Source organism: Pseudophryne corroboree, chromosome 5 (assembly GCF_028390025.1).
Source record: "Pseudophryne corroboree isolate aPseCor3 chromosome 5, aPseCor3.hap2, whole genome shotgun sequence".
NCBI lineage: Eukaryota > Metazoa > Chordata > Amphibia > Anura > Myobatrachidae > Pseudophryne > Pseudophryne corroboree.
Genome location: NC_086448.1, coordinates 778,274,872 through 778,302,798, shown reverse-complemented (window position 1 = coordinate 778,302,798; position 27,927 = coordinate 778,274,872). Strand labels below are relative to the sequence as shown.

At 46.6% G+C, this 27,927-nt stretch overlaps 2 protein-coding genes and 1 long non-coding RNA gene across 4 annotated transcripts in view; 1 reads left to right on the top strand and 2 right to left on the bottom strand.

Annotated features, from left to right (window-relative positions):
- The window catches only part of LOC134928506 (uncharacterized), a 28,682-nt gene extending 7,886 nt beyond the window's left edge, over positions 1 to 20,796 (bottom strand). The window contains exon 1 of the long non-coding RNA XR_010177940.1: positions 20,686 to 20,796. This is a non-coding gene — a long non-coding RNA (uncharacterized LOC134928506). The remainder of the gene's footprint in view (positions 1 to 20,685) is intronic.
- The window catches only part of MINDY4 (MINDY lysine 48 deubiquitinase 4), a 379,811-nt gene that overhangs the window by 90,117 nt on the left and 261,767 nt on the right, over positions 1 to 27,927 (bottom strand). The gene's annotated exons all lie outside the window — the stretch shown is intronic.
- Positions 20,876 to 22,345, top strand: LOC134928505 (kinesin-like protein KIF19). The gene has a single exon (XM_063924330.1). It carries the CDS (start codon positions 20,970 to 20,972, stop codon positions 22,275 to 22,277), a length of 1,308 nt encoding a protein of 435 aa, XP_063780400.1. The 5' UTR covers positions 20,876 to 20,969; the 3' UTR covers positions 22,278 to 22,345.

Below are 27,927 nucleotides of genomic sequence, written 5' to 3'. Positions count from 1 at the left end.
TTTCATCGCATCGCAATGAAAATCCGCTTAGTACGCATGCGCAATGTTCGCACTGCGACTGCGCCAAGTAACTTTGCTATGTAGAAAGTAATTTTACTCACGGCTTTTTCATCGCTCCGGCGAACGTAATGTGATTGACAGGAAATGGGTGTTACTGGGCGGAAACACGGCGTTTCAGGGGCGTGTGGCTGAAAACGCTACCGTTTCCGGAAAAAACGCAGGAGTGGTCGGAGAAACGGTGGGAGTGCCTGGGCGAACGCTGGGTGTGTTTGTGACGTCAACCAGGAACGACAAGCACTGAACTGATCGCACAGGCAGAGTAAGTCTGGAGCTACTCTGAAACTGCTAAGTAGTTAGTAATCGCAATATTGCGAATACATCGGTCGCAATTTTAAGAAGCTAAGATTCACTCCCAGTAGGCGGCGGCTTAGCGTGTGTAACTCTGCTAAATTCGCCTTGCGACCGATCAACTCGGAATGAGGGCCTATGTTGTGTTTTTTGTTTTATATTTCATGTTGATCTGAATATCTTCTCATCTGTCCACGAGGACATGTTTGGATTTCTGGGACATTGGAGCGCAAAGTGAGATTGTACCTTTTTTTCTTTTTCCAATTCACTATAGGTTGGTGACCTTTTTAGTACTTTCTGTTGCAGCTCCGTATTGCAGCGCCATAAGAGAAATATTTTTTGTCAAAGACAAAAAGGGAATCTGACCTCTCCACATATACACGGAGAGCCATTACCACATCCAAAGACTGCTCTTTGGAGGACAAATCAGAAGAGATAAAGGGGGTAAAATTCAGAGTTGATCAGAGCAGCAAATTTGTTAGCAGTTGGGCAAAACCATGTGCACTGCAGGGGGGGGGGGGAGATATAACATGTGCAGAGAGAGTTACATTTGGGTGGGGTGTGTTCAAACTGAAATCGAAATTGCAGTGTAAAGATAATGCAGCCAGTATTTACTCTGCACAGAAACAAAATAACCCACCCAAATCTAACTCTCTCTGCAAATGTTATATCTGCCACACCTGCAGTGCACATGGGGGGTAATTCCAAGTTGATCGCAGCAGGAAATTTTTTAGCAGTTGGGCAAAACCATGTGCACTGCAGGGGAGGCAGATATAACATGTGCAGAAAGAGTTAGATTTGGGTGGGTTATTTTATTTCTGTGCAGGGTAAATACTGGCTGCATTATTTTTACACTGCAAATTAGATTGCAGATTGAACACACCACACCCAAATTTGACTCTCTCTGCACATGTTAAATCTGCCTCCCCTGCAGTGCACATGGTTTTGCCCAACTGCTAAAAAAAATTCCTGCTGCGATTAACTTGGAATTACCCCCTTGGTGTTGCCCAACTACTAACAAATTTGATGCTGCGGTCAACTCTGAATTACCCCCCAAAGGCCGGAACCACAATCTCTTGGTTAAGGCAGAGCCGGATTAAGGGGGGGGCTCTGGGGATAAGTACCCCTGGGCCCCATGCTGTAAGAGGGCCCCCCGCCACCCACCGCAGATCGGATCTCTATTTCCGATCCGATCTGCAACGTGCGCACCCTGCTCACCCCACTGACGTCTGACAGCCATCAAGCAGCCGCCAGTGCTGCAGACCTTTAGTGGGCAGCCGAGCCGAATGACGGCACGGCTGTCCAATGATATGTGAATCTGCAGCCTGCGGCTCCGTGACTGGTTGGAGCGCAGGCTGCAGGGGAGAAAGGAGGCGGGATCCCGGGCATGCAGAGCCTCGGCGCGAGTGGACTGGTACTTGTTGTAATAACTGGCGGAGGAGAGAGGAACGTGCTCTCCTCCTGTTCTGTGTGTGTCTGCCACTCATCACAGCCTGTCTCCCATCAGTGCAAAGTAAGACAGGCTGCATTACCTTTTTTGTTATTATAATTGAAGTTAATATTATGGGTATATATATATATATATATATATATATATATGTTTGTATATATGTATATGTGTTTGTGTAAATATATGTTTGTTTGTGTGTGTAATATATATATATATATATATATATATAGTGTGTGCGTGTATTTATACACAGATATATTATATATATATATATATATATATTTATATTATAAACTACCCGATCCTCCCCTAGTTGAAATTGTAGTGTGCCATTTTATATATATATATATATATATATATATATATATATATATATATAAAGAGAAAAAAAGGTTTCTCATGGGAGCTGGACCACCTCAGATATCACTTTAAGATGCATTTATTCTTAAAATTTAACAGTAAATACTGTAACAATATATAAAAACGTCAATAAAACATGCAAATGTCTTTGTACCATAAATGAACAATACAGACTAATAATCTGACGAAATATGTGTTGGTGATATCAATTCTTCCACCAAAGCGTTCAGAAGTGTGTTCAAATTCACAATTGCGCGAATACCCAACGCGTTTCGTCCATACAGGACTTCATCAGGGGTCGTGATCGATATGGTCAAAGTTTGTAAGTTTCAAAATCCCAACCAGCTATTAGCCGTGGGTATGGAAGATATTATAGTATTCGTATTTATCATATATAGTTCATCAATGTACAAAACAGTGAAATTGCTGTGACAATGACCTTTTAGGTGTAATAAGAAAATTCCTATTTTGAATAAGAAAGATCTAAATTCGGTCATTGTCACAGCAATTTCACTGTTTTGTACATTGATGAACTATATATGATAAATACGAATACTATAATATCTTCCATACCCACGGCTAATAGCTGGTTGGGATTTTGAAACTTACAAACTTTGACCATATCGATCACGACCCCTGATGAAGTCCTGTATGGACGAAACGCGTTGGGTATTCGCGCAATTGTGAATTTGAACACACTTCTGAACGCTTTGGTGGAAGAATTGATATCACCAACACATATTTCGTCAGATTATTAGTCTGTATTGTTCATTTATGGTACAAAGACATTTGCATGTTTTATTGACGTTTTTATATATTGTTACAGTATTTACTGTTAAATTTTAAGAATAAATGCATCTTAAAGTGATATCTGAGGTGGTCCAGCTCCCATGAGAAACCTTTTTTTCTCTTTATTTCTAATTTAATGCCTTGACTGACAGGAGGCATTTCTCAGTGGTACGAGCTATACTGTATATCAGCGCAGTAAAAAGGGTTCTTTAATTTTTTTTTTTGGTCTGATATATATATATATATATATATATATATATATATAAAATCACCAGTATGTTACGTATAAGAATGAGGCGACACTCCAGGGTAAGTCAAGAATCCTGTGTATTAATAATTCAGCATAATTCCAAACATGTCAACGTTTCAAGGTCTGCAGATCTTTTCGTCAGGGCGTACAACAAAGTCACTTTGCTGTACGTCCTGACGAAAAGGTCTGCGGACCTAGAAACGTTGACATGTTTGGAATTATGCTGAATTATTAATACACAGGATTCTTGACTTACACTGGAGTGTCTCCTCATTCTTATACGTAACATACTGGTGATTATTAATTTCTTTGGGAAGGCACCCTACATTTTGCAGTTTTGTCCTGAGTGCCAAGCTATTCTGCTGTGTGTGTGTGTGTGTATATATATATATATATATAAATTTAATTTTAGACCTTAGGGCCCCCTTGTTTTAAGTACCCCGGGCCCCCCGAAGCCTTAATCCGGCTCTGGGTTAAGGTGAAAAGATGACACCACCTTAGGTACATAACCTGGGCGAGTTCTAAGAACTGCCCAGTCACGATGAAATATCAGAAAGGGTGGACGACAGGACAAGGCGCCTAAGTCCGACACCCTTCTAGCAGAGGCAATAGCCAGTAAAAACGAGAACTTGGCCGTGAGCCATTTAAGGTCCACTGACTCAAGAGGTTCAAATGGAGACTCTTGCAGGGCATTCAGGACAACAGACAGATCCCATGGAGCCACAGGAGGGACATAGGGAGGCTGAATCCGTAAGACATCCTGAGTGAATGTATGAACGTCAGGTATAGACGCAATTTTTCTCTGAAACCAAACCGACAAGGCAGATATATGAACCTTGAGGAAGGCCAGACAAAGTCCTAAGACCAGGCCGCGTTGCAGAAAAGCCAGAATTCTGGAAGTTCTGAATCTGTATGCATCATAAATCTTATCAGCACACCAGGTGAAGTAAGAATTCAAGACCCTGTAATAAATCCGGGCAGATGCCAGTTTGCGGGCTTTCAACATAGTTTGGATGACCGCCTCAGAGAAACCCTTGGCCCTCTGGAGTGATGCTTGAAGAGCCACGCCATCAAAGCCAGTCTGGCTAGGTACGGATAAAGAGAAGGGCCCTGTACAAGGAGGTCTGGGCGCTGAGGAAGTAGAAGGGGACGCACTGTCGACAGACTCTGCAGGTCTGAGACCCAATGCCATCTGGGCCACGCTGGAGCGACTAGAAGTAGAAATCCTCCTTCTTGTTTGAACTTCCGCAGGACCCTGGGCAGGAGTAACACTGGAGGGAACACGAAGGGTAGCCGAAAGTTTCATGGAATTGCTAGTGTGTCCACGAACGCTGCTTGAGGATCCCTGGTCCTTGATCCAAAGACCGGAACTTTGTGATTGTGTCGAGATGCCATCAGGTCTACATCTGGTAGACCTCACTTGTCCACTAGGAGTTGAAAGACTTCTGGATGAAGACTCCACTCTTCGGCGTGCACGTCCTGGCGACTAAGGAAGTCCGCTTCCTAGTGTAGGATGCCTGGAATGAATACTGCAGACAGTGCTGGCAGATGGCATTCCGCCCAATGAAGAATTTTTGACACTTCCATGATAGCCATGTAGCTTTGAGTGCTGCCTTGATGTTTTATGCATGCCACCGTGGTGGCAGTGTCTGACCATACTTGAACCAGCCTGTCCTGTACCAGAGGCAGGATGAGAGTCAATGCATTGAACACCGCCCGCAACTCCAGAATGTTTATTGGGAGGAGCGATTCCTCCTTGGTCCGGTGACCCTGAAAAGAGTGTTGCTCCACACCGCGCCACTTCCCCTCAGACTGGCTTTCGTTGTCAGCAGGACCCAGTTGGGGATCCAGAAGGGACGACCTCTGCCTCAGTTGCTGGTTCTGTAGCCAACAGGTCAGTGACAGACGAACCTCTGGAGTGAAAGTGATCACGTGAGATCTGATCCGATGAGGTAGGTCATCCCACTTGGAAAGGATTAACCTCTGCAGAGGGTGGAAATGAAATTGAGCGTACTCTACCATGCAGACACCATCAGACCAAGTACTTGCATCGTCGAGTATATCGACACTCTGGGGCAACAAAGGAAGCATCTTATTCTGTCCTGAAGTTTCAGGACTTTTCTGGAGACAGAAACAGCCGCTGACTGTGTTTGTCCAGTAGTGCCTCCAGGTGCACCATGCTCTGAGCTGGGACCAGCCCACTCAGGGGCTTGTAGGAAGTTTACGGTCAATTGTAGATGACTGAAGAGGACATCGAGGGAGTTTGGCAGAATCAGCAAGTCATCCAGATACAGCATGATTCTGACTCCCTGTCGACAGAGATGGGCTGTCATGACGGCCATGACTTTGGAGAAGATCTGAGGAGCCGTAGCCAGTCCAAATGGCAGAGCCTGGAACTGATAGGGTCGGGACATCAATTTGCAATGGGGAATCCTCGTCAGAAACACCTGATTCAGTGTCTGAGAGGACAGTATGCTCCCCCTCCTCTTCAGATGAAACATCTGAGAGATTCGTGGATTGTGAGGAGGAAGCAGGCTGCTTAGATGACACAGAGACATGGGAGTGACCTGGAGTCAATTGGTTAGACAAACTTTGGCGGATTAAGCATAGGGACAATTTGTGGCTGCAATGGCACAGGTGGTCCCCTGGGCCGGTTCTAGACCTTGTGGCTCCCAGGGCAAAAGTTTATTTTGGCGCCCCCCTCCCTCCTTCACAGGTGAAATAGAGTTAGTGCGCGCCGCAGGCACGCGCCAAAAATAGGGTGTGGCTTCATAGTGAAGGGGCGTGGTCAGTTTTGCTCCCTATAGTTTTGCCCCGAGTAGCTGTTATGCCCCCAGTACTGCACCCTCAGTAGTTGTGTCCCCAGTAGCTGCTATGCCCAGTAGCTGTGCCCCTTGCAGCTGTGCGCCCAGTACTGCGCCCTCAGTAGTTGTGCCCCCATTAGTTGTGCCCCCAGTAGCTGTTGTGCCCCCTGCAACTGTGCCCCTAGTAGTTTTGCTCCCAGTACTGCGCCCTCATTAGTTGTGCCTGCATTAGTTGTTGTGCTCCCTGCAGCTGTGCCCTCAGTACTGCGCCCTCATTAGTTTTGTCCCCAGTAGCTGTTGTGCCCCCATTAGTTTTGCCCCCATTACTCTGCCCACCAGTAGCTGTGCCCCTAGTAAAAAAAAAAATCAAGAATACTCACCAGCCCTGTTCCCGTTTCCCGACCACTGCTGCCGCCCATCTTCCGCTGCCGGCGCCGCTTCTCGGATCCATAGGAGCGCATAGACACTAGAGGTCAATTATGACCCCTAGCGTCTATGACTGTCCTAAACTGCCATGCGGTGCGCGATGACGTCAGGCGCACTGCACGGCAGGCTCCCCTAGCAAAGAAAGGTCCTCTCCGCGAAGGGTAACTAGACGCTACCTCACTGCATGTCTAGTTTCCCTTCGTGGAGAGGACCTTTCCAATTCCCCGTCTGGACACAGTACCGCCTCCGCCATCTGGACACAGTAGCCCTTGGGAAAGCGGCACCCCGGGCAAAAGTCCTGCTTGCCCGTGGCAAGAACCGCTACTGGTGGTCCCATAGGGGGGGGCGTACGGCGTTCCAGCAGAATGACCAGTAGGTTTGTGAATGCAGCCCAGGGTGGCTCCTGATTGGTCACAAGAGCTGCGTAACTGACTGGGAGATGAAAGACACATTAGTACACAGACCATCATACCAAAACTCCTCCCTATGGTAAATCTTTGGCGCATGCTCTGCATGATGCAGGAGCGTCCACAGACTTACTACTCTTCTTGTTAGACATTGTACACAAATGCAACAATGGAACGGCTTAGTACGATAAAGCCAGACAGAGTACAATACCTGTGAATAAATCTGTTAGTATGTGACTGAATACACAGTACACAACACCTGCGAATAAATCTGGTATTATGTGACTGAGTACACAGTAGAATATACGTAATAGGTAAATACTGTGACGCACTATATATATGACCCAGACGCACCTAGGGGGTCATTCCGAGATGATCGTAGCTGTGCTAAATTTAGCACAGCTACGATCATTCACGCAGACATGGGGGGAGGGACACCCAGCACAGGGCTATCCCGCCCCGCATGTCAGTACCCCCCCCCCCCCCTGCAGACGTGCAAAGGCATCGCACAGCGGCGATGCCATTGCACTTCAAGAGTAGCTCCCGACCAGCGCAGCTTTAGTGTGCTCGCCGGGAGCTACGCATCGCTCCCCGGCCCGCAGCGGCTGCGTGTGATGTCACGCAGCCGCTGCGCCCGCCCCCTGTTCGGTACGGCCACGCCTGAGTTGGCCAGACCGCGCCCAAGAAACGGTGGCCAAACGTCCCCCCCGCCTTTGCCGTCTGGCATGCGCTGGCGATCGGGTCAGAATGACCCCCCTAGTCCCTTAGGGTACACAATATAGTAATAGATAAATCTGGGAAACACTGAAAGTGAAACCACACAGCAGATACAGACACACACAGTCAAAGGCAATGCAGATAATTATTATGACAATAAAACTGCACTGGATTAGTATATGTACAGATATATATATATATATATATAAAAAAACAGAGCACTGTCCTAGACCAGAGCTATAAATCAGAATACTCGTACAATATATCATGTAACAGGTACACTCTTTCTTAACTAACGCTGTCTGTATAAAGACATGTAGAATACTCAAGTGTTTGTAAAGTCACAGCGCTGTATACAGTCAGCTCTTACAAGGGAGACCTTGCCCTGCAGTCCCAGAGACCAGCCGCAGCTATGCTTAGAAGATGGCGCCCAGCATCTCAGTCAGGGAGTGAGGGAGAGTGTGAGGCAGCTCCAGGGTGGGAAAATCTGCAGTAGATGGCGGCCTGGGCCGAGGGAAGGGCTACAGGTCAAGCGCCAACTCGCCTTTGCTGGAGTTCCACCCCGGGTACTGTGAGCCTTATTAAATGGGGTTTTAGTACACCCGACCTGTACTCAATATGCTCCGATGGTCTAGTGGGGTCCCTGCTCGGTGACAGTGGCCACGCCAGCGCCGCTTTCCGTCTCCCTAGGTCGTGGACGGAATGCGATTTAATGGCAGGTCCCGCCTGGGGGACCCTCTTACCTCCTCCCTGTAGCAGCCACGTGAACCAGGAGAGCGTCTACGACCATGTTCCTAAAGCCGGAGTGACTCCGCCGCAAGTACCCGGGAACAGGCCGCGGGAGTATGTGACGCCGCTTGGGAGGTGATGGAGCCGCAGCACTGAATGTCACACTGACATAACTTGAAGTCTTCTTAGAAAGCTATTCAGGGCTGCCTGTGCAGCCCCCCTATTAAGTGACCTGCTGCTGCAGGCACCAACTCGAAACTGGGCTCACAGTGCCTTAAGGTGGGGTTATAGAGGAGGCCCCAATGCATCCTGGAACAGCCTAAAGCTTTAGCCTGTTGGTGCCTCTGGATCAAGATCCACTCTACACCGCCCCCATGTTTCCCTGTAGAAACCAATGTAACCTGCTGAAGAAACACTGTTTATAATCACACTTTGCATTACCCGTGAATTATGCTTTATCACCCACAAGCTTGTAGGGTGATTTTAACTTTCAAACGTGAAAGACTAATTCATCTGATTCCTGGCTGGCAGGCACTGCAATAAACAGACGAGACCTCCCTGACAAGTGGAAAGAATTATAAATCCATGCAAAATCCAAATGTCCTTCCCTGACTTTTCATGCTCTGCCAGAAATATGCAAGTTATGTAAACACGTTCTAGCGCACAATAGCCGTACCAGCAACTCCGGGTACATAGATCTCCACAGGTCGAGCACATGGACACAGAATGACAGTATCTTCTGCACTACATGGAGACAAACACCACAGAGGCCAAGAGTAACACTCATGCCGGACTATACTAGCTGCTGTAGCTGCCTACGGATAAGCTGTATGATGGGCCAACTCGCGGCTTCAGGGAACGTAAGAGCCACCTATGTGTTACACGAAAAAGGCAGGAAATAAATAAATATATATATATATATATATATATATATATATATATAGGGTTGGGGCAAGCGTTACTGGCTATCAGAATCCTGGCGGTCAGCATCCTGATGCCGGGATCCCGGCTGCAGAGTTCCGGCAGGGGCAGGGGGTTGAGCGCAACGACAATAGTTGTCCCTTCTAGCTGGCATGCCGACTATCAGTATTTTAATTGTTCGGGATGCAGGGGGAGGTTACGTGACCATCGGTCACATAACTACATCATATATATATAGCCGTAGTTCCAGTTTCCTGGGGGGCACTCTCCTTTAAACATCATCACACGAATTTTCTTAATCCATAATAGGCTTTATCTATCAATAGAGCCTTTATCAAGACAAGCCTTGCAAACAATTTTATAGTCAAGTGGTCATAACTAAAATGAGTATAACTCAACAAAACAACACTGAGGGTGGATTCTCGGTCACTCCAGCATCTTAACTTCATATAAATAGGGAAGATATCCTGGATAACTATCCATATAGAAACACCTTGGTCAATAAACCTCCCTGGAGGTCACAAATCCACGTCCATTCAGTGTGGCTGCCTGACCACTTGACTATAAAATTGTTTGCAAGGCTTGTCTTGATAAAGGCTCTATTGATAGAGCCGAAACGTCGACTTAATAAAGCCAATTGTGAGACCGAATAAAGCCTATTATGGATTAAGAAAATTCGTGTGATGATGTTTAAAGGAGAGTGCCCCCCAGGAAACTGGAACTACGGCTACATATGTTGATCTACAGGGATTCTGTGGATTCTACTGGGTGCACCCCATAGTTGATGATATACGGACGTGAGTGCAGGACTTCCATGGATATATATATATATATATATATATATATATATATATATATATATATATATGAAAAGAAAAACTGCGGCACTCAGGGACTGGTGAAAAAGCAAATGTATTCAGCAATACATATATAACATCAACGTTTCGGGGATTTTAACCCCTTCTTCAAGATGTACCTATGTATATATATATATATATATATATATAAAAAAACAAAATTCCCAAGTGCGCTATATAGGAACGTCTTTACGGTAATTCTTCCAATGTTGTTTCCATAGGTGTAAGTTGGATATTGGAGAAAGTTTGTGACCGGGAACCTGTAACAGACACCCCTCACCAAATGGTCACCCAAACAAGAGGCCCAAGGCCAAATAATAAAAGATTATTTTAATAACATTCATTTGAACAAATGCAATTTTTACATAGTTCATCATGTAATGAGTATACAGATAGTAAATATAAATGTCAGTAAAAAAGACAACCACTGCGTTTGTTGAATAATTTGAACTCTAGATACTCCCTCACCTTTTTAAGGTGTGAGCTCACAAGGGAGTATCTTCACAAACTAAGTAGGAAACTTCTGACTGACAAATCCAACGCGTTTCGTCTTATCGACTTCATCAGGGGTAACAAATATAGATGACAGGTTTACTTGTCATAAGTGAGTTTAAATGTAGAAAATCACAGATGACAGGTTTACTTGTCATAAGTGAGTTTAAATGTAGAAAATCACAACCTTAAATATAAGGATAGTAAAATCTCCTATATTAGCTCCTGGAGGGGGCTTATTATAGATGAAAATTTCCACAGGCTGCATTAAAAATAATTAAAAGAACTCTATTTAGGAAGTTCCTTATAAAAACTATTGATTGAAGTTCTTTTTAAAGATACTGGCAGTTATCATCCATATTTTGGTTGACTATGGAGAATATCCAGATCTTATAATCAGAATTATTTCAGATTCGGGTGTTTACCCATAAAAATATAATTCAAAAAGTATAAAGCTGATTTGACAATCACAATGCAATGCAACTTCCTCAGTAAAGCTCACAGAACGGATCCTGGAGAGTTTTGGCTGTGCATGGAAGTGGCATATATATAGGGTTGGGGCAAGCGTTACTGGCTATCAGAATCCTGGCGGTCAGCATCCTGATGCCGGGATCCCGGCTGCAGAGTTCCGGCAGGGGCAGGGGGTGGAGCGCAACGACAACAGTAGTCCCTTCTAGCTGGCATGCCGACTATCGGTATTTTAACTGTTCGGGATGCAGGGGGCGGTTACGTGACCGTCGGTCACATAACTACATCATATATATATATATATATATATATATATATATACCAACAAATCTAGAAAACCAGAGCACTCGCCACCCCAGAAGCCGGGTGCAGTGTCTGCACTCACCACTCATAGGGTGGGGTGTATGCAGCCCATGGCCACCAACCCTAATATATATATATATAAACAGAAAGTTCAGCACTCACCATAGCAAGCTCACTTATCCTCACAACATCAATAAATAAATGATGGGGGTTTAGTTAGTGAATTGGCCAATGCACGGAAGCCTGCATATCGCTCGCCAAGGTACCCCACCTTCTAGCAGGTCCTACACTATCACAAAGTCTCAAAAATTAAAACCTGGCAACTGTTTATTTATTGATGTTGTGAGGACAAGTGAGCTTGCTATGGTGAGTGCTGAACTTTCTGTTTGTATGTATTTGGGTAGGTGGCCATGGCCTGCATGCACCCCACCCTATGAGTGGTGAGTGCAGACACTGCACCCCGCTTCTGGGGTGGCGAGTGCTGTGGTTTTCTAGATTTGTTTGCATATTGCAGGGTTAATCTTTGGTTAACTCTTATTAACCGTGGTCACAGGCCTTTTCATGCACCCCTGTTTAATCTCATTTGTTCTAAACCTGTGTCAGCTGCTCCTTAGTAATTTATCAGCCAGTGTCAGGTGATTAGTGTACCTTTAAAAGCCATAAGATGTTAGGCAGATACACATTAAACCTAGTGGGCATGTGTGCAGTTATATTATGTGTGATACAGTTGCCAGGTTTTAATTTTTGAGACTTTGTGATAGTGTAGGACCTGCAAGAAGATGGGGTACCTTGGCGAGCGGTTTGCAGGCTTCCGTGCATTGGCCAATTCACTAACTAAACCCCCATCATTTATTTATTGATGTTGTGAGGATAAGTGAGCTCTTGCTATGGTGAGTGCTGAACTTTCTGTTTATATATATATATATATATATATATATATGTATATATAATATATATATATAGGCAGGCGACGGCGCGGCACTCAGGGCTTGAAGAAGAAATTAAACCTTTTGACAACCACATCTAACGTTTCAATCTTATTTAAGATTTTCATCAGGTTACCAACAAATAAGATTGAAACGTGTTAGACGTGGTTGTCAAACGGTTACATTTCTTCTCCAAGCTCTGAGTTCCGCGACATCGTCTGCCTATATCCACTTTACATTGCGAGGGCACCGGGTCAAGGTAAAACCATTTGCAGGATTGCCGGACACATTGCAATATATATATATATATATATATATATATATATATGAAACGAAATAGAGGAGATGGCGCCAAGGGAGTTATATCAACGCCCTACCTAAAAACGGACCCTTACAGTACTCTCCGGATAAATTACGTCAGATAACAAATACTAACATAAAAATGTATTAAAACAACATATAAACCCGACACAAATGTTCATAAGTATACAGAGTTGATACATTTACATTTGTCGCACAATTTGAACAATCAGTTTGTAGTGATGAGGAAAAAGCGTAGATATATCACTACGATTTCCTCCTTCTCCTTATTGTAGATTCGGAGGTAACATCAGATAATAGATAGATAAATAACCCAACGCGTTTCGTCTTGTTCCAAGACTTCATCAGGGGTAAAATCTCTTCATTTCAGAACATATTGTCAGCACATAAAAGGTCATTCAAAGATGTATGAACAACGTTTCAATATTTCAATGGGACTTGATTGATACAGCGAGGACCATACCTCATATATCATCAGCTTGAGTCTGACATTCAGATATTCGAATATGGGGAAGATTCATATGTGTATAGAATCTAACTGGTTCGCAAGCATAAGGAACCTCGTCGGTCAGCAGCTTGAACCTGACACTCAGAGACTCAGGAGTGAAGGCAATTCAAATGGGTATAATGTCTAACCAATTTAGAACACGTGGTAGACCCTCCAGTGGTGCAGTGCTGACAGCCAAGTCTCTGTATGACCGACGAGGTTCCTTATGCTTGCGAACCAGTTAGATTCTATACACATATGAATCTTCCCCATATTCGAATATCTGAATGTCAGACTCAAGCTGATGATATATGAGGTATGGTCCTCGCTGTATCAATCAAGTCCCATTGAAATATTGAAACGTTGTTCATACATCTTTGAATGACCTTTTATGTGCTGACAATATGTTCTGAAATGAAGAGATTTTACCCCTGATGAAGTCTTGGAACAAGACGAAACGCGTTGGGTTATTTATCTATCTATTATCTGATGTTACCTCCGAATCTACAATAAGGAGAAGGAGGAAATCGTAGTGATATATCTACGCTTTTTCCTCATCACTACAAACTGATTGTTCAAATTGTGCGACAAATGTAAATGTATCAACTCTGTATACTTATGAACATTTGTGTCGGGTTTATATGTTGTTTTAATACATTTTTATGTTAGTATTTGTTATCTGACGTAATTTATCCGGAGAGTACTGTAAGGGTCCGTTTTTAGGTAGGGCGTTGATATAACTCCCTTGGCGCCATCTCCTCTATTTCGTTTCATATTTTCACACATTTAGTTCCTCCTAACAGGGAACTTAGAGGATACAGGCAGCCATATAATTAATTAATTTTAGTGTTTTATTTGAAATAGCGCAGTGGGAGAGTAATTCTTGTCATATATATATATATATATATATATATATATATATAATTTTTTTTAGTGTGTGGTATATTTTGCCAACATGAATGTAATGTCAACATTGTTGAAATGTCCACAAAGTGTGTAAAGTGTACCTCCAACCCTAACTCTAAGGCTTGTGGAAACATTATGACAATACAAACACTTCGGTACTTACAGGGGGTAATTCCAAGTTGATCGCAGCAGGAATTTTTTTAGCAGTTGGGCAAAACCATGTGCACTGCAGACGGGGGGCAGATATAACATGTGCAGAGAGAGTTAGATTTGGGTGGGTTATATTGTTTCTGTGCAGGGTAAATACTGGCTGCTTTATTTTTACAGTGCAAATTAGATTGCAGATTGAACACACCACACCCAAATCTAACTCTCTCTGCACATGTTATATCTGCCTCCCCTGCAGTGCACATGGTTTTACCCAATTGCTAACAAAAATCCTGCTGCGATCAACTTGGAATTACCCCCACAGTCTGAATACATACAACTGTAATAACTAATGATATCCTGATGAAGGTGCGATCAAGAGGAAATAATGGTGGGTAAATGCACATGAGAAATCAATCGGAACACTACATGGAACCTCATGGAATTTTGTGGCTTTTGTGGTCTAGAAGGTAAACAATCTTTTGTAGCAACACCATCATAGGCGTGCACAGCTAATTTTATTAGGGGGTGCACCGCAGAAGGGGTGTGTCTAGCACCACCTTTTGGGCGTGTCTAGTACCACCTTGTGGCCGTGTCGAGCATTATCTTTTGCGCGTGTCTAGCACCACCTTTTGGGCGTGTCTAGCATGACTTTTTGGGCGTGTCTAGCACCACCTTTTGGTGGCATAATCCTCAGTCCTAACTGCCACTGCTCCTTATCGCTGCTTACACTTCCCCAACCTATCCCTGACCCAGTGGCGGACTACAGAGAGGTGGGCCTAGTGCTTTACCATTCCCCTCTCCTCACCCCCTCCCACGGTAGCATCTTAATTCCTTATGTTGAGAGGACCTTTCCCATAATGCACTGAGTCAACATCACCAACAATTTGGAATAGTAACCTGTGGCAAGTGAAGCAGAGTGAGATACTGGGACCGAAGCGTGGCAATCAAAGCGAGCCTGCAAAGGTACAATGCAGCATAAATAAAACATAATGCCCTACCATAAACGGAGATTCGAGAAAACATTAACATGCTGTAAGGGTAGAAGAGAGACTCCGCCCTCACCTGATGTCACATCTGGCTTCTTTCCACAAAGGGAAAATAGACTCAACCTTCTCCCCCACACACATCCAACCCCTTTGCACCAATCAGCACCTACATCCCAATTTTGAGTGGCCCACTCTGAAAAGAACGGGATATTTAGGGGGGGGGGCGAACATTTGAGCTTTAATATAACACAAGTAAAGTTTAAAATTTACACATGTGTCAGCAGAGCCACATCTGCCTCTTTCTATGTCATCAGACCCCTCCTCCGCAGGACACCAGCATTTGTCACACATCTCCCCATGCGAACCAGCTACTGACAGTAGTGCACCTTATTCACATTATGCCACACAGTATGAGCCAAAATTCACATTAGGCCTCACGGTATGAGCTGAAATTTACATCATGTCACACAGTATGAGCCAAATTCACATTACGCAACACATAATACCCTCAGCAGTGCCAGATACACGTAATGCCGTCAGCAGTGCCAAATACACGTAATACCCAACAGCAGTGCCAAATACACGTAATACCCCCAGCAGTGCCAGATACACGTAATACCCACAGTTGTGCCAGATACACGTAATACCCACAGTAGTGCCAGATACACATAACTCCAGCAGTGCCAGATACACGTAATACCCCCAGCAGTGCCAGATATATGTAATACATCCAGCATACAGTACGAGCCAAATTCACATTAAGCCACACAGTATATCCCCAGCAGTGCCAGATACACTTAATGCCCCCAGCAGTGCCAGATACACGTAATACCCCCACCATAAAGTACGAGCAAAATTCAATTAAGCTACACAGTATATCCCCAGCAGTGCCAGATACACGTAATACCCCCACCATAAAGTACGAGCAAAATTCACATTAAGCTACACAGTATACCCCAGCAGTGCCAGATACACATAATGCCCCCAGCAGTGCCAGACACATGTAATGCCCCCAGCAGTGCCAGATACACATAATTACCCCAGCAGTGCCAGATACACGTAATGCCCCCAGCAGTGCCAGATACACATAGTGCCCCCAGTAGTGATCACTGCTGCTGGGCTTCTGGTTGCCACCGCCACTGGCTTGGGCGCTGCTGCTCCTGTTTGAGGGGAGGGGTGGAGAGCGCCTCACTGAATGGGCAGGGCTTAAAGTGGTCCTGGAGAGGTGCTGGAACTTATTTCCCCTGCCACCTACTCCCCTCCCATTAGGCAAATATAGGGCTGATGGTAGGGTGTTCGGCACCCCCTCCTGCAAACTACAAATATGTGCCCTAGCACTCATACTGTCTAAAAAGAACAGTGCGCACAGAAGGCGCGTGGCACAAAAAAGGGGTGTGGTATCACCAGAAAGGTGTGGCGTGGCTAAACATTAGTACCCCAATTCAAATTATGCAACACAGTATCACAATCTTGTCATTACACTGCACGTAGTGCACCTATTTCACATTACACCACAGAGCAATGTCGCTTACTAACGTTGTGATACACAGTAGTGCCCCATATTCACATTATTCTACACAGTAGTGCCTCTTATACACAATGCCCACAGTAGCAGTGTCCTTTATAAACAATGCCCACGGTAGCAGTGCTGCTAATACACATCATGCCCACAGTATCAAGTGGATGCTTATACACATAATGTCCACAGTATAAGTGCTGCTTGTACACATAATAAATGCCCCCATACACACACATGCAGAGTCCCCCCCACAAACATGCAGAGTGCCCCCCATGAAGCATATCTGCCCTCATGTTCCCCCCAACTCCCCACGCAGCATATCTGCCCTCATGTTCCCACCCATGCAGCATATCTTCCCTCATGTGTTTACCCCACTGCTGGAAAAGGACCCACATGGACATCCAGAGATGGAGGACAGCAGACCAGCACATCACCAGACCCAGGCAGAGAAGGGGGCAGCTGCACCAAACTCCGGAGCTGAAGCAATGAATCAAAGATGTCGGCCGCCTTTGAAGATCATGCCTGAAGCAAAGAGGCAGCCTTGCGGAACCCAGGAGGAGATCCACCAGCCCAGGTATGTCGGTCAGCAGAAGCAGTGGACCACAGTGGCAACAGGAGAAACTGAGGAGCAACACCGCCGGAGGCATCTGGGACCAGAGCTAGCAGAAGCACTGCCTGTACAGAGGAGTCCCGCAGCCAGGCAAGGTGGGCCATCAGCGGGATGTGGGGGGGATGAAATTGATCGACTCGCTCGAGGGAGGGATGTATATTCGGGGGTGCCTGTGCTCACCAGGCACCCCCTGTGCGCACGCCTATGATTGCTGTATTATTTACTTTTTTGTACTATGTGCATTGTTTTGAGGTAATAAAATTGTGATGTCCTGTGGTACAAGACACAGCTGTCCCCTCTCACACTTGCTCTCAAATTTAGTCATGGACCCTATGCTCGGTGTTCTTCAGGATTGGCCACAATTTCTAGGTATTCAAAATGGGGGCAGGGTTTGCAAACGATATATTTTTATCAAAACCTAGGAAGGCCCTTGGGTTCCTCTGATGGGAGAGGATTCGGGAATCTGGATTAACTTTGGGTTCTAACTGTCAACTTTGAGAAATCAATCGCTCTCTACCTTCAGGTGCGCAGTACACAACCGCCATGGTCAGGGGACATCCCCATTATAGGGGAGAGAAAAGCAATCACATACTTAGGGATTCAATTGTCTAAAAGCCTTTCTAATGTATACACATGCAATATGATTAACCTTGTACATGACATCACCAGAGATAGTGAGGGACGGGAGAAACTACAACTTCCTCATTTAGGGAGGCCAGTGTGGTAAAATGATGCGACTCCCTAGACTACTTTACCCCCTACAAACCCTCCCTATTTTGTTGTCTCATGTAGACACCTTAGCAATAGAGAAGGCAATGCGCACCTCTATTTGGAATGGTAAGAAGTCCCCAATAGGCCTAAGTACAACCATACCTCCCAACTATCCTGTACTCAGCGGGACAGTCCCATTTTCCTAGGACTATCCTGCTGTCCCACCCGCTGGCCACAGTGTCCCGCGGTAGTGGTGGGGTAGTAGTTGGGGGGAGCACACACCGCTGCTCTGCTATGAAAGTAGTAGGTGAACAGATGCCATCTATCCAGTTTAGGGGGAGCCCGGGGATGCCCAGCATCTCGGAGAGTGCTGGGCATGCCCCCACAGTGACAGAAATGTGGGTGCCACAAAGCTCCACCCCTTTCCCTCAGGCTCTGCCTCTTTGGGGTCACACGCAGGGTCCAGCTCCACTGACCACCAATGTTGGGCGGTATGGTAAAACTACAACAAGCTTAATCCAATGTTGGCATCAATTTGCCTAATATTAAGGTGTATAGCCATGCTGCACATCTCCGCTATTTAAAGCATTGGCTCCATGGTGAATATCTATACAAAGGTTTTACCCCAGAAAGACTTCCTGGGGACTGCAGGGGTTACCTTCCTGGCAGCCTCCTTACACATGAACAGCACAGTGTTCTGAGGAGAAAGACCTTAGGGCCAGAGCTGGCTGTACACACACAGCACGAAGTTGCAGCGTGTGCCCTGATGGGGAGAAGAGCCAGAAGTCGGGCTGAGGGACCCTGTGTAGCACTGTGACCAGGAGCTGGGAGAGGAAACCGTTCTGCAGAAGGACCAGGCAGCGGGTGGCTTGCAGTGGCAGAGCGGCAGCAGAGCGGGCCACCCTACTGGAGAAGGACTTCCTTGACAGGATTAGTATGATTTCATTCCTCCCCCTACATGACTGCGAGGCGCCTCAGTCTATCCAATCCAATCCACTGCTGATGTCTACTCATAAAGTGTGGCCCATCCTTCCTCACAAATGTCAGCTGGAGCCTCATCTTTCTTCCCTTGTGAGGAACCAGAAGTTCCAGTATGAGAACGCGGGTCACCCTCTCACTACAGAATCCACAATGGGGCTTAGTGGATTATAAAATAACAAACAGGGAGGGCTGTGACATTTCTACAAGCCTCTGAGAAGCACCCTGTGGCCAGACATCTCCCTTGGCCTATCTGCAAGCACAGCACTAGGCAGCTGCCGCCTTCAGGGTGTTGTCCTGAGTCCTCACAGCATCGGGACAACTCGCAGGACCGCCTCTTATTACTCATACATCCTGCACATAAGGCAATCTCCATACACTACTGTGTCCCACATACTCCACTAAGAATGACATTAACAATGGGACTGGCACAATGGAGGATCATTTCCCTTCCCTGATCATTACATTACTGTGGTGGCCACTTGCTAATTGTGGGTTTATTCATGTGACAGCATTGGGGATCCCTTAGCAGCTGACCCAGGCCTGATACAGGGATGGGCGCAATGTAAATATTGAGCGATTGTAGGCCGATTGCGCATGCATCTAAGCCGCACTGCGTATGTGCAACGATGGTCTTGCGGCCGGCGCAGAGAAGATTATTTTTGCGAAGTGAGTGACAGAGGGTTTGTGGGAGGTAATCAGGAGTAGCGGCAAAAATGTTTTGGGGCGTGTATCAGCCTGTGTTTGCGATCCTGTTCGCTGGCTCCGGCGTCTCACTTCCAGGCTGCAGCCAGTACCGCTGCTACAGGGCTGCCCCCAGAGCTTCCTTTGGACACTCCAGGCACGCTCTCTGCAGCCTACAGCCTGTATAGTCGCATGGAGCGGAGCGTCCAGTACCATGCTTCCTGCAGCTTGCGCTTATCGTGATGTCATGTGCTCTAGCACTGCTACCAAGGGATAGTACACATTTATTAATAATCCGTAGGAGTGAGGACAGTAGTAAGTACATTTTTATAGGACACTTTACATAGATAGTAGATTCAGATTTTATTGGGAACCATTAATCTAAAAATGTGAAATATGTGTGTAGTTCTATTGCTGTAACTGATACCCAGGCAGCACCCTCTAACCTAGTAGCTTGGGATAGATGATTATATTATTACAAGCAATAGAACTGCTCCCACAATTGTTAATGAATACAAACATGCAGAGAGTAAGGGTCTTTGTGCATATTAACTTTTGTCAAGTGTATTAGTAACAGTAAGACTAAGCCATGCGCAGAACTGAGGTTCAATTTCCACCATGTCTCTAACTGTGTGGAGTTTGCATGTTCTCCCCATACTTGCATGATTTTCCTCTGCGTACTCCAGATTCCTCCCACAATACAAAAATATACTGGTAGGTTAATTGGCATCCAACGAAATTAAACCTAGCATGAATGTGTGTGCGTGTACAAATACTGTAGCTCTACTGGGGCAGGGACTGATGTGAATGGCCAAATATTCTCTGTAAAGCGCTGCAGAATGTGTGCGTGCTATATAAATAAAAGGTAATAAATAACTTCTAAACCCTACAAATATTTATGCAGTTTGAACCTTCTAACTGTACATTATAAAAGACATATTAATAAATTCTTGACAGATGGGGGTTTGGTCCCAGTTTCACAGTCCTCTTAAGTTCTTTTATACCCTTCCTTCTGCCTCCTTATTAATTAATGGAGTTGGGGAAAGCTAGACAGAAAGATGCATCCTATGACATCACCAACTTGACCTCAGACGGCTTCTCCCATCTGCCTCAGACTTCCCAGAGAGATCAGAAGACGATGGCTCTTCTTTAACAGTATGCCCTGAATGAGATACATAGCAGTGCCCTCTGCCACAGAGCTGATTGTGATGTCACAGTGCAGCTGATTGTGATGTCATAGTGATGTCATAATGCAGCTGCTGGGTATAGAACAGGCAGCTGGCTGCTTCCTGGCTCATATCTGATATTGCTGGACTAGTGCCAACACAGATACTTTTATTACTCTTTTCTGAGATTAGAATTGAGAGAAGATGACGACTATAGAGAACGCTATAGACCATCAGATGACTGTGGCTCTGCGCATCCGTCCGTTTAATATGATGGAGACTAAGAATCGAGCCCAGTGCATCACACACCAACTTGGTCCGCAGACGGTGCTACTGAAGGACCCTGGCGAGGATCCTTATGACGTACTGCGCTCGAGCAGGACCAGAGAAACAACATTCACCTTTAACCACGTGTTCGATCAGGCAGCTACTCAGGAAAATGTGTATGATTCTACGACGAAGAACATAGTGGATGACATCCTAGCTGGGTACAATGCTGCTATATTTGCCTACGGCCCAACAGGCACAGGGAAGACCTATACTATGATGGGTAAGCCTCGTGAGCCCGGACTGATGTATCTTACCCTGAAGGACCTGTTTAAAACTATTGAGGAGACTGGAAGGAGAGATAATTTCTCTGTATCATTGTCATATGCTGAGATCTACAATGAAACGATCCGGGACCTATTAAGACCGTCTTCTGGATCTTTGGCCCTCAGAGAGGATCCTTACGGTAACCCCAAAATAGTAGGGATTACTGCATTATCCCCTAGCACTCCTGAGGAGGCCATGACTATGCTGAAGACGGGAAATAAGCGTCGCTCTGAAACAACAACAGCTGCTAATAAGACCTCATCACGCTCCCATGCCATATTACAAATCACCGTAAAACAAACAGGCAGTGATGGAGTGAGCACAGGCCGCCTGTACATGGTAGACCTGGCAGGATCAGAGCGGGCAAGCCAGACTACCAACAGCGGCAAGACCATGAAAGAAGAAGGTTACATCAACCGCTCCCTTCTCGCCCTCAGGAACTGCATCATGGCACTGCGCGAGAGACCAGGCAGCCATATAAACTATCGAGACAGTAAACTGACCTGGCTGCTAAAGGGCGCACTGAGCGGAAAAAGCAGAATGGTCATGATTGCACATATCAGTCCAGCAGATAGTGCCTTTGAAGATTCACGCAGCACAATGACCTATGGGAGCAAGGCCAAATTCATCAAGACACGGGTGGAGAGGAACAGTGTCCCCCATGGTACTGCTGAGAGGGGCAGGGGGGGCGCAGTGCTGCAGAATGACTCCCACCCTCCAGAGGCCAACCATATGACCAGAGCGCCCAGTGCCAAGGATATGCAGTTTATTATGAGACGCACAATGTCCCCGCTGATTAATTTGCCCCGCATGGTCCCTTTGGCAAAGAATTTACAGTCTGCACATGAGATCAGTGCTACAGCTCGTGCCAGTGCAAATTCTTACACATTTCGAGAATTAGCACGTAGATGGCTGTAGAAACACCACTTGGGCCGGCAAGAACACCGTGGGCGGTAAAGGTGATTATAAAAAAAAAGCTGGGGATTAGGGCTACTGGCGACACCCCAAGAAATAAAAAAAACGACACTGGGCAGCCACCTCATTGGTGTGTTGGAAGAGCTGCTAATTATTATTATTATTATTATTATTATAATAAAATGTTGACAGTTCCATCTACCTCCTTGGTAAGTTAATAACTTGAAGATATAAACCTGGGCAATGCCGGGTACGTCAGCTGCTTATACATCATTTGTGATGTTGCTGGTTTCAGTTCATTATGTTTCACAATTACATTTTCTTGCATCCTTATGTATTGTATTCTTGTTATGTGGCATGGGGGCATATTCATTATGAAAAAATCTGTGAAATAAGAATTTTTAGTTTTTAATTCTCACGCTTACATTTCACAATTTTTTTGAAATTCCTCATGACTCCCTTATAAAAATATCACTTCCAAAAAACTGCTATTTTTGCAAAGCAGCTTTTTCTGAAAAAAAAAAAGTGATATTTTTCACCAGGCAGCTGAGGTGTCCGTATGGGATCACTCACACTTCACAAGCCACCGCCGGCGTCCGTAACCTCTGCCCTCCGCCACTTATCTCCATAGCTATAACTACATGGCCACCTCTCATTGCCGTTGTAAGTCACCAACGTGCAGATTCCCCCCACATAGAACTGATCCCTCGCTATTTTTTGCAGCACTGCGATCAGATAGTCGCCACCTACGGGGGAGTGTATTTTCGCTTTGCAAGTGTGCGAACGCTTGTGCAGCCGAACGGTACAAAAAAGTTTTGTCCAGTTTCTGAGTTTCCCAGAACTTACTCAGCCGCTGCGATCACTTCAGACTGTTCGTGCTCGGAATTGACGTCAGACACCCGCCCTGCAAACACTTGGACACGCCTGCATTTTTCCAAACAAGCCCAGAAAAAGGTCAGGTGACACCCACAAACGTCTTCCTCTTGTCAATCTCCTTGTGAACGGCTGTGCGAATGGATTCTTCGTTAAATCCATCGCTCAGCAACGATACGCTTTGTACTCGTACGACGCGCATGCACACTGCGGTGCATACACATGCGCAGTTCTGACCTGATCGCAGCGCAGCGAAAAACCTAGCATGCGATCAGGTCTGAATGACCCCCATAGTCTAAAGGTGCCCATACACTAAACGATATTAACAACAATTTGGCCATTTCCAATGGATCGGAACTACAAATCGTTCACAAAAGTGCAGATCATTCAGTGTCTGTGAACGATAATGATCACGATGTGCGGTCCCACTGGTCGTTGGTCTGAGCTTCTGATCTTCCCTGCTGCAGAGAAGATCTGAAGCTGTAGTCAGCATGCTCCTGGGTGTAGCCACTCCCAGATCTTAAGATATATCTTAAAGATATATCATATGTATTGTCCTATATCGTTTGCCCAGGACTGCCGGGGGAGTTCAAAGGAAATCGTTAACGAGAAATCATCATTTACAGGTCATCTAGTCATTTACAGGTCGTCTTTACAGATTGCCCCCACCCCAACATAACATTATGCCTGCAATTGTATAATATTAATAAAAACCACAGTTAATTTTATTAAGGGGTGCACCACAGAAAGGGCGTGTCTAGCACCACCTTTTGGGCGTGTCTAGCACCACCTTTTGGGCGTGTCTAGCACCACCTTTTGGGCTAGCACAACCTTTTGGTGGCATAACCCTCAGTCCTAACTGCCGCTGCTCCTTATTGCTACTTACACTTCCCCAACTTATCGCTGACCCAGTGGCGGAACTACAGAGAGGTGGGACTAGTGCTTTACCATTCCCCTCTCCTCACCCCCTCCTACGGTAGTGTCTAAATTCCTTATGTTGAGAGGACCTTTCCCATAATGCACTGAGTCAACGTCACTAACAATTTGGAATAGTAACCTGTGGCAAGTGAAGCAGAGTGAGATACTGGGCCCGAAGCGTGGCAATCAAAGCGAGCCTGCAAGGGTACAATGCAGCATAAATAAAACATAATGCCCTACCATAAACGGAGATTCGAGAAAACATTAACATGCTGTAAGGGTAGAAGAGAAATTCCGCCCTCACCTGATGTCACATCTGGCTCCTTTCCACAAAGGGAAAATAGACTCAACCTTTTCCCCCACACACACCCAACCCCTTTGCACCAATCAGCACCTACATCCCAATTTTGAGTGGCCCACTCTGAAAAGAACGGGATATTTGAGCTTTTTTAACACAAGTAAAGTTTAAAATTTACATATGCGCCAGCAGAGCCACATCTGCCTCTTTCTATGTCATCAGACCCCTTCTCCGCAGGACACCAGCATTTGCCACACATCTCCCCATGCGAACCAGCTACTGACAGTAGTGCACCTTATTCACATTATGACACACAGTATGAGCCAAAATTCACATTAGGCCATACAGTATGAACCGAAATTTACATCATGCCACACAGTATGAGCCAAATTCACATTACGCCACACATAAATACTCTCAGCAGTGCCAGATACACGTAATGCCCTCAGCAGTGCCAAAAACACGTAATAACCAACAGCAGTGACAAATACACGTAATACCCCCAGCAGTGCCAGATACACGTAATACTCACAGTAGTGCCAGATACACTTAATACCCCCAGTAGTGCCAGATACATATAACTCCAGCAGTGCCAGATACACGTAATACCGCCAGCAGTGCCAGATATACGTAATACATCCAGCATACAGGTCTAGCCAAATTCACATTATGCCACACAGTATATCCCCAGCAGTGCCAGATACACATAATGCCCCCAGCAGTGCCAGATACATGTAATGCCCCCAGCAGTGCCAGATACACGTAATGCCCCCAGCAGTGCCAGATACACATAGTGCCCCCAATAGTGCCAGATACACATAGTGCCCCCAGTAGTGCTCACTGCTGCTGGGCTTCTGGCTGCCACTGCCACTGGCTTGGGCGCTGCTGCTCCTGTTTGAGGGGAGGGGTGGAGAGTGCCTCACTGAATGGACAGGGCTTAAAGTGGTCCTGGAGAGGTGGTGGAACTCATTTCCCCTGCCACCTACTCCCCTCCCATTAGGCGAAGCTAGGGCTGATGGTAGGGTGTTCGGCTCCCCCCCCTTGCAAACTACAAATATGTGCCCTAGACAGGGCTTAAAGTGGTCCTGGAGAGGTGGTGGAACTCATTTCCCCTGCCACCTACTCCCCTCCCATTAGGCGAAGCTAGGGCTGATGGTAGGGTGTTCGGCTCCCCCCCCTTGCAAACTACAAATATGTGCCCTAGCACCCATACTGTCACACAGAAGGCGAGCGGCACAAAAAAGGAGTGTGGTATCACCAGAAAGTTGGCTAAACATTAGTACCCCAATTCAAATTACGCGACACAGTATCACAATCTTGTCATTACACTGCATGCAGTGCACCTATTTCACATTACACCACAGAGCAATGTCGCTTACTAACGTTGCGACACACATTAGTGCCCCATATTCACATTATGCTACACAGTAGTGCCTCTTATACGCAATACCCACAGTAGCAGTGTCCCTTATAAACAATGGCCACGGTAGCAGTGCCGCTAATACACATAATGCCCACAGTATCAAGTGGATGCTTATATACATAATGTCCACAGTACAAGTGCTGCTTATACACATAATAAATGCCCCAATACACATAATGCAGAATTCCCTCCACAAACATGCAGAGTGCCCCCCCATGAAACATATCTGCCCTCATGTTTCCCCCAACTCCCCACGCAGCATATCTGCCCTCATATTCCCACCCATGCAGCATATCTTCCCTCATGTGTTTCCCCCTCATGTGTATCCCTTGGAAGAAGCAGGGACACATGGGAATGTGAAGTTAGCAGAATCTCTAGGACAGTCTCAGCAGACCACAGCACCACTGCTGGAAAGGACCCACATGGATCCAGAGATAGGGTACAGCAGACCAGCACATCACCAGACCCAGGCAGAGAAGGGAGCAGCTGCACCGAACACCGGAGCTGAAGCACTGAATCAAAGATGGCGGCCGCCATTGAAGATCACGCCTGAAGCAAAGAGGCAGCCCTGCGGAACCCAGGAGGAGAGCCACCCACCCAGGTATGTCGGTCAACAGCAGCAGGGGACCACAGCGGCAACAGGAGAGACCGAGGAGCCACACCGCCAGAGGCACCGGGTATCAGAGCCAGGAGAAGCACTGCTTGTACAGAGGAGTCCCGTGGCCAGGCAAGGTGGGCTGTGAGCGGGATGTGGGGGGATGAAATCGATCGACTCGCTCGAGGGAGGGCCAGATATTAGGGGGTGTCTGCTCACCAGGCACCCCCTGTGCGCACGCCTATGAACACCATACATTTTCGTATTGCACATACACGCAAAGAATCTTATGCATCTGTTTCATTTATCCTGTTTCCATTTGTAGCAGGTGATACTGAAGCTGATCTCAGTCCTCCCGCCGTCTCCAAATGCCAGCACTGACTGGAGCTCTCTCTCCGGAGCCCTCCCTCCCCGGAGCCTGGAGATAAGCTTTCAGGAGGAGACTGGATGCATCCCCCCCTGCCCCTGCTGTCCATGTAAACACTAGCCATCCACTATCGGAACTGTGTGATTTAAGAGCAAGGTGCTTTTTTGCATACGTCTACATTGTAAACTGTAGAACATGGGTACTGTATGTAGTTTATGATTGACTCCTAAAATTCATATTACCATGTAAAAATACTTTACAACTCATGTGGCCTGGACGGGCATGGAGTAGCACTTGTACTGTGCAGCTCTCCAGCCAATATATCCTGAAACATCATCCTGGACTCCCCCCCTGGGTCTGATATTGGGGTCAACGTTGCATGAATGCTTCCTGCCCCCCTGGTGTGAATTTGGGCCGGATCCCGTTGTCCCTCTGGCTCCTGCAGCCCTATCTACCCGGCGGGCCCTGCTCGGCGCTGGAGCTGCCGCCTCGCGCTCACCTCCGACCGGAAGTTCGGATCCCGCTCACCGCCGCCACCCGCGTCTCTGTGGTGGGGAGTAGGAAAGCTCATCTGCCGCCCCTGTGTGCCTGCTGAGGGACCCGAGACGAGACTGTGGCGCCTGGAGCACTTTGCGCCCTGCACCGCCACGTACCCGTGCCGCCCGGAGGACCGGAAGTTCGGCTCCGGCTCTCCACCGCCGCCCGCGTCTCTGAGGAGGGGAGCGAGGGGAGCTTGACTGCCACCCTGTGTGCCTGCTGGGGGGACCCGGAGCGCGTCTGAGGCTGCCTGCACCATCCTGCACCGCCGCGGGCCCGGGGGACCGGAAGTGCGGCTCCCGCGATTCTCTCCCCGCCCGCTGCAGCCGTCCGGGACTTTTGAGCGGGGCTGGGGTGCTGTATCGCCTGGACACTCTGGGGAGCCTGGAAGATCATCCTGCCCATATTCGGCTGCCGGCCGCTGCGTCCACCGATCTGATCATCTGCTGCTGCATCCTCCCATCCTGACTGAAAATCGGTACCTACTAATACGGGGCGGATTGTTAATCTGTGGGGGCCTAACTGAGCTGGCTGGCGGTCTGTACCCTTCCCCCCTCTCCTCCTGCTGCACATCTCTAGCTGACCGTTCCGGATCTCACCTTGCCTGGAGGTCAACATTGGGGGCTGTTTATCTTTACCGCA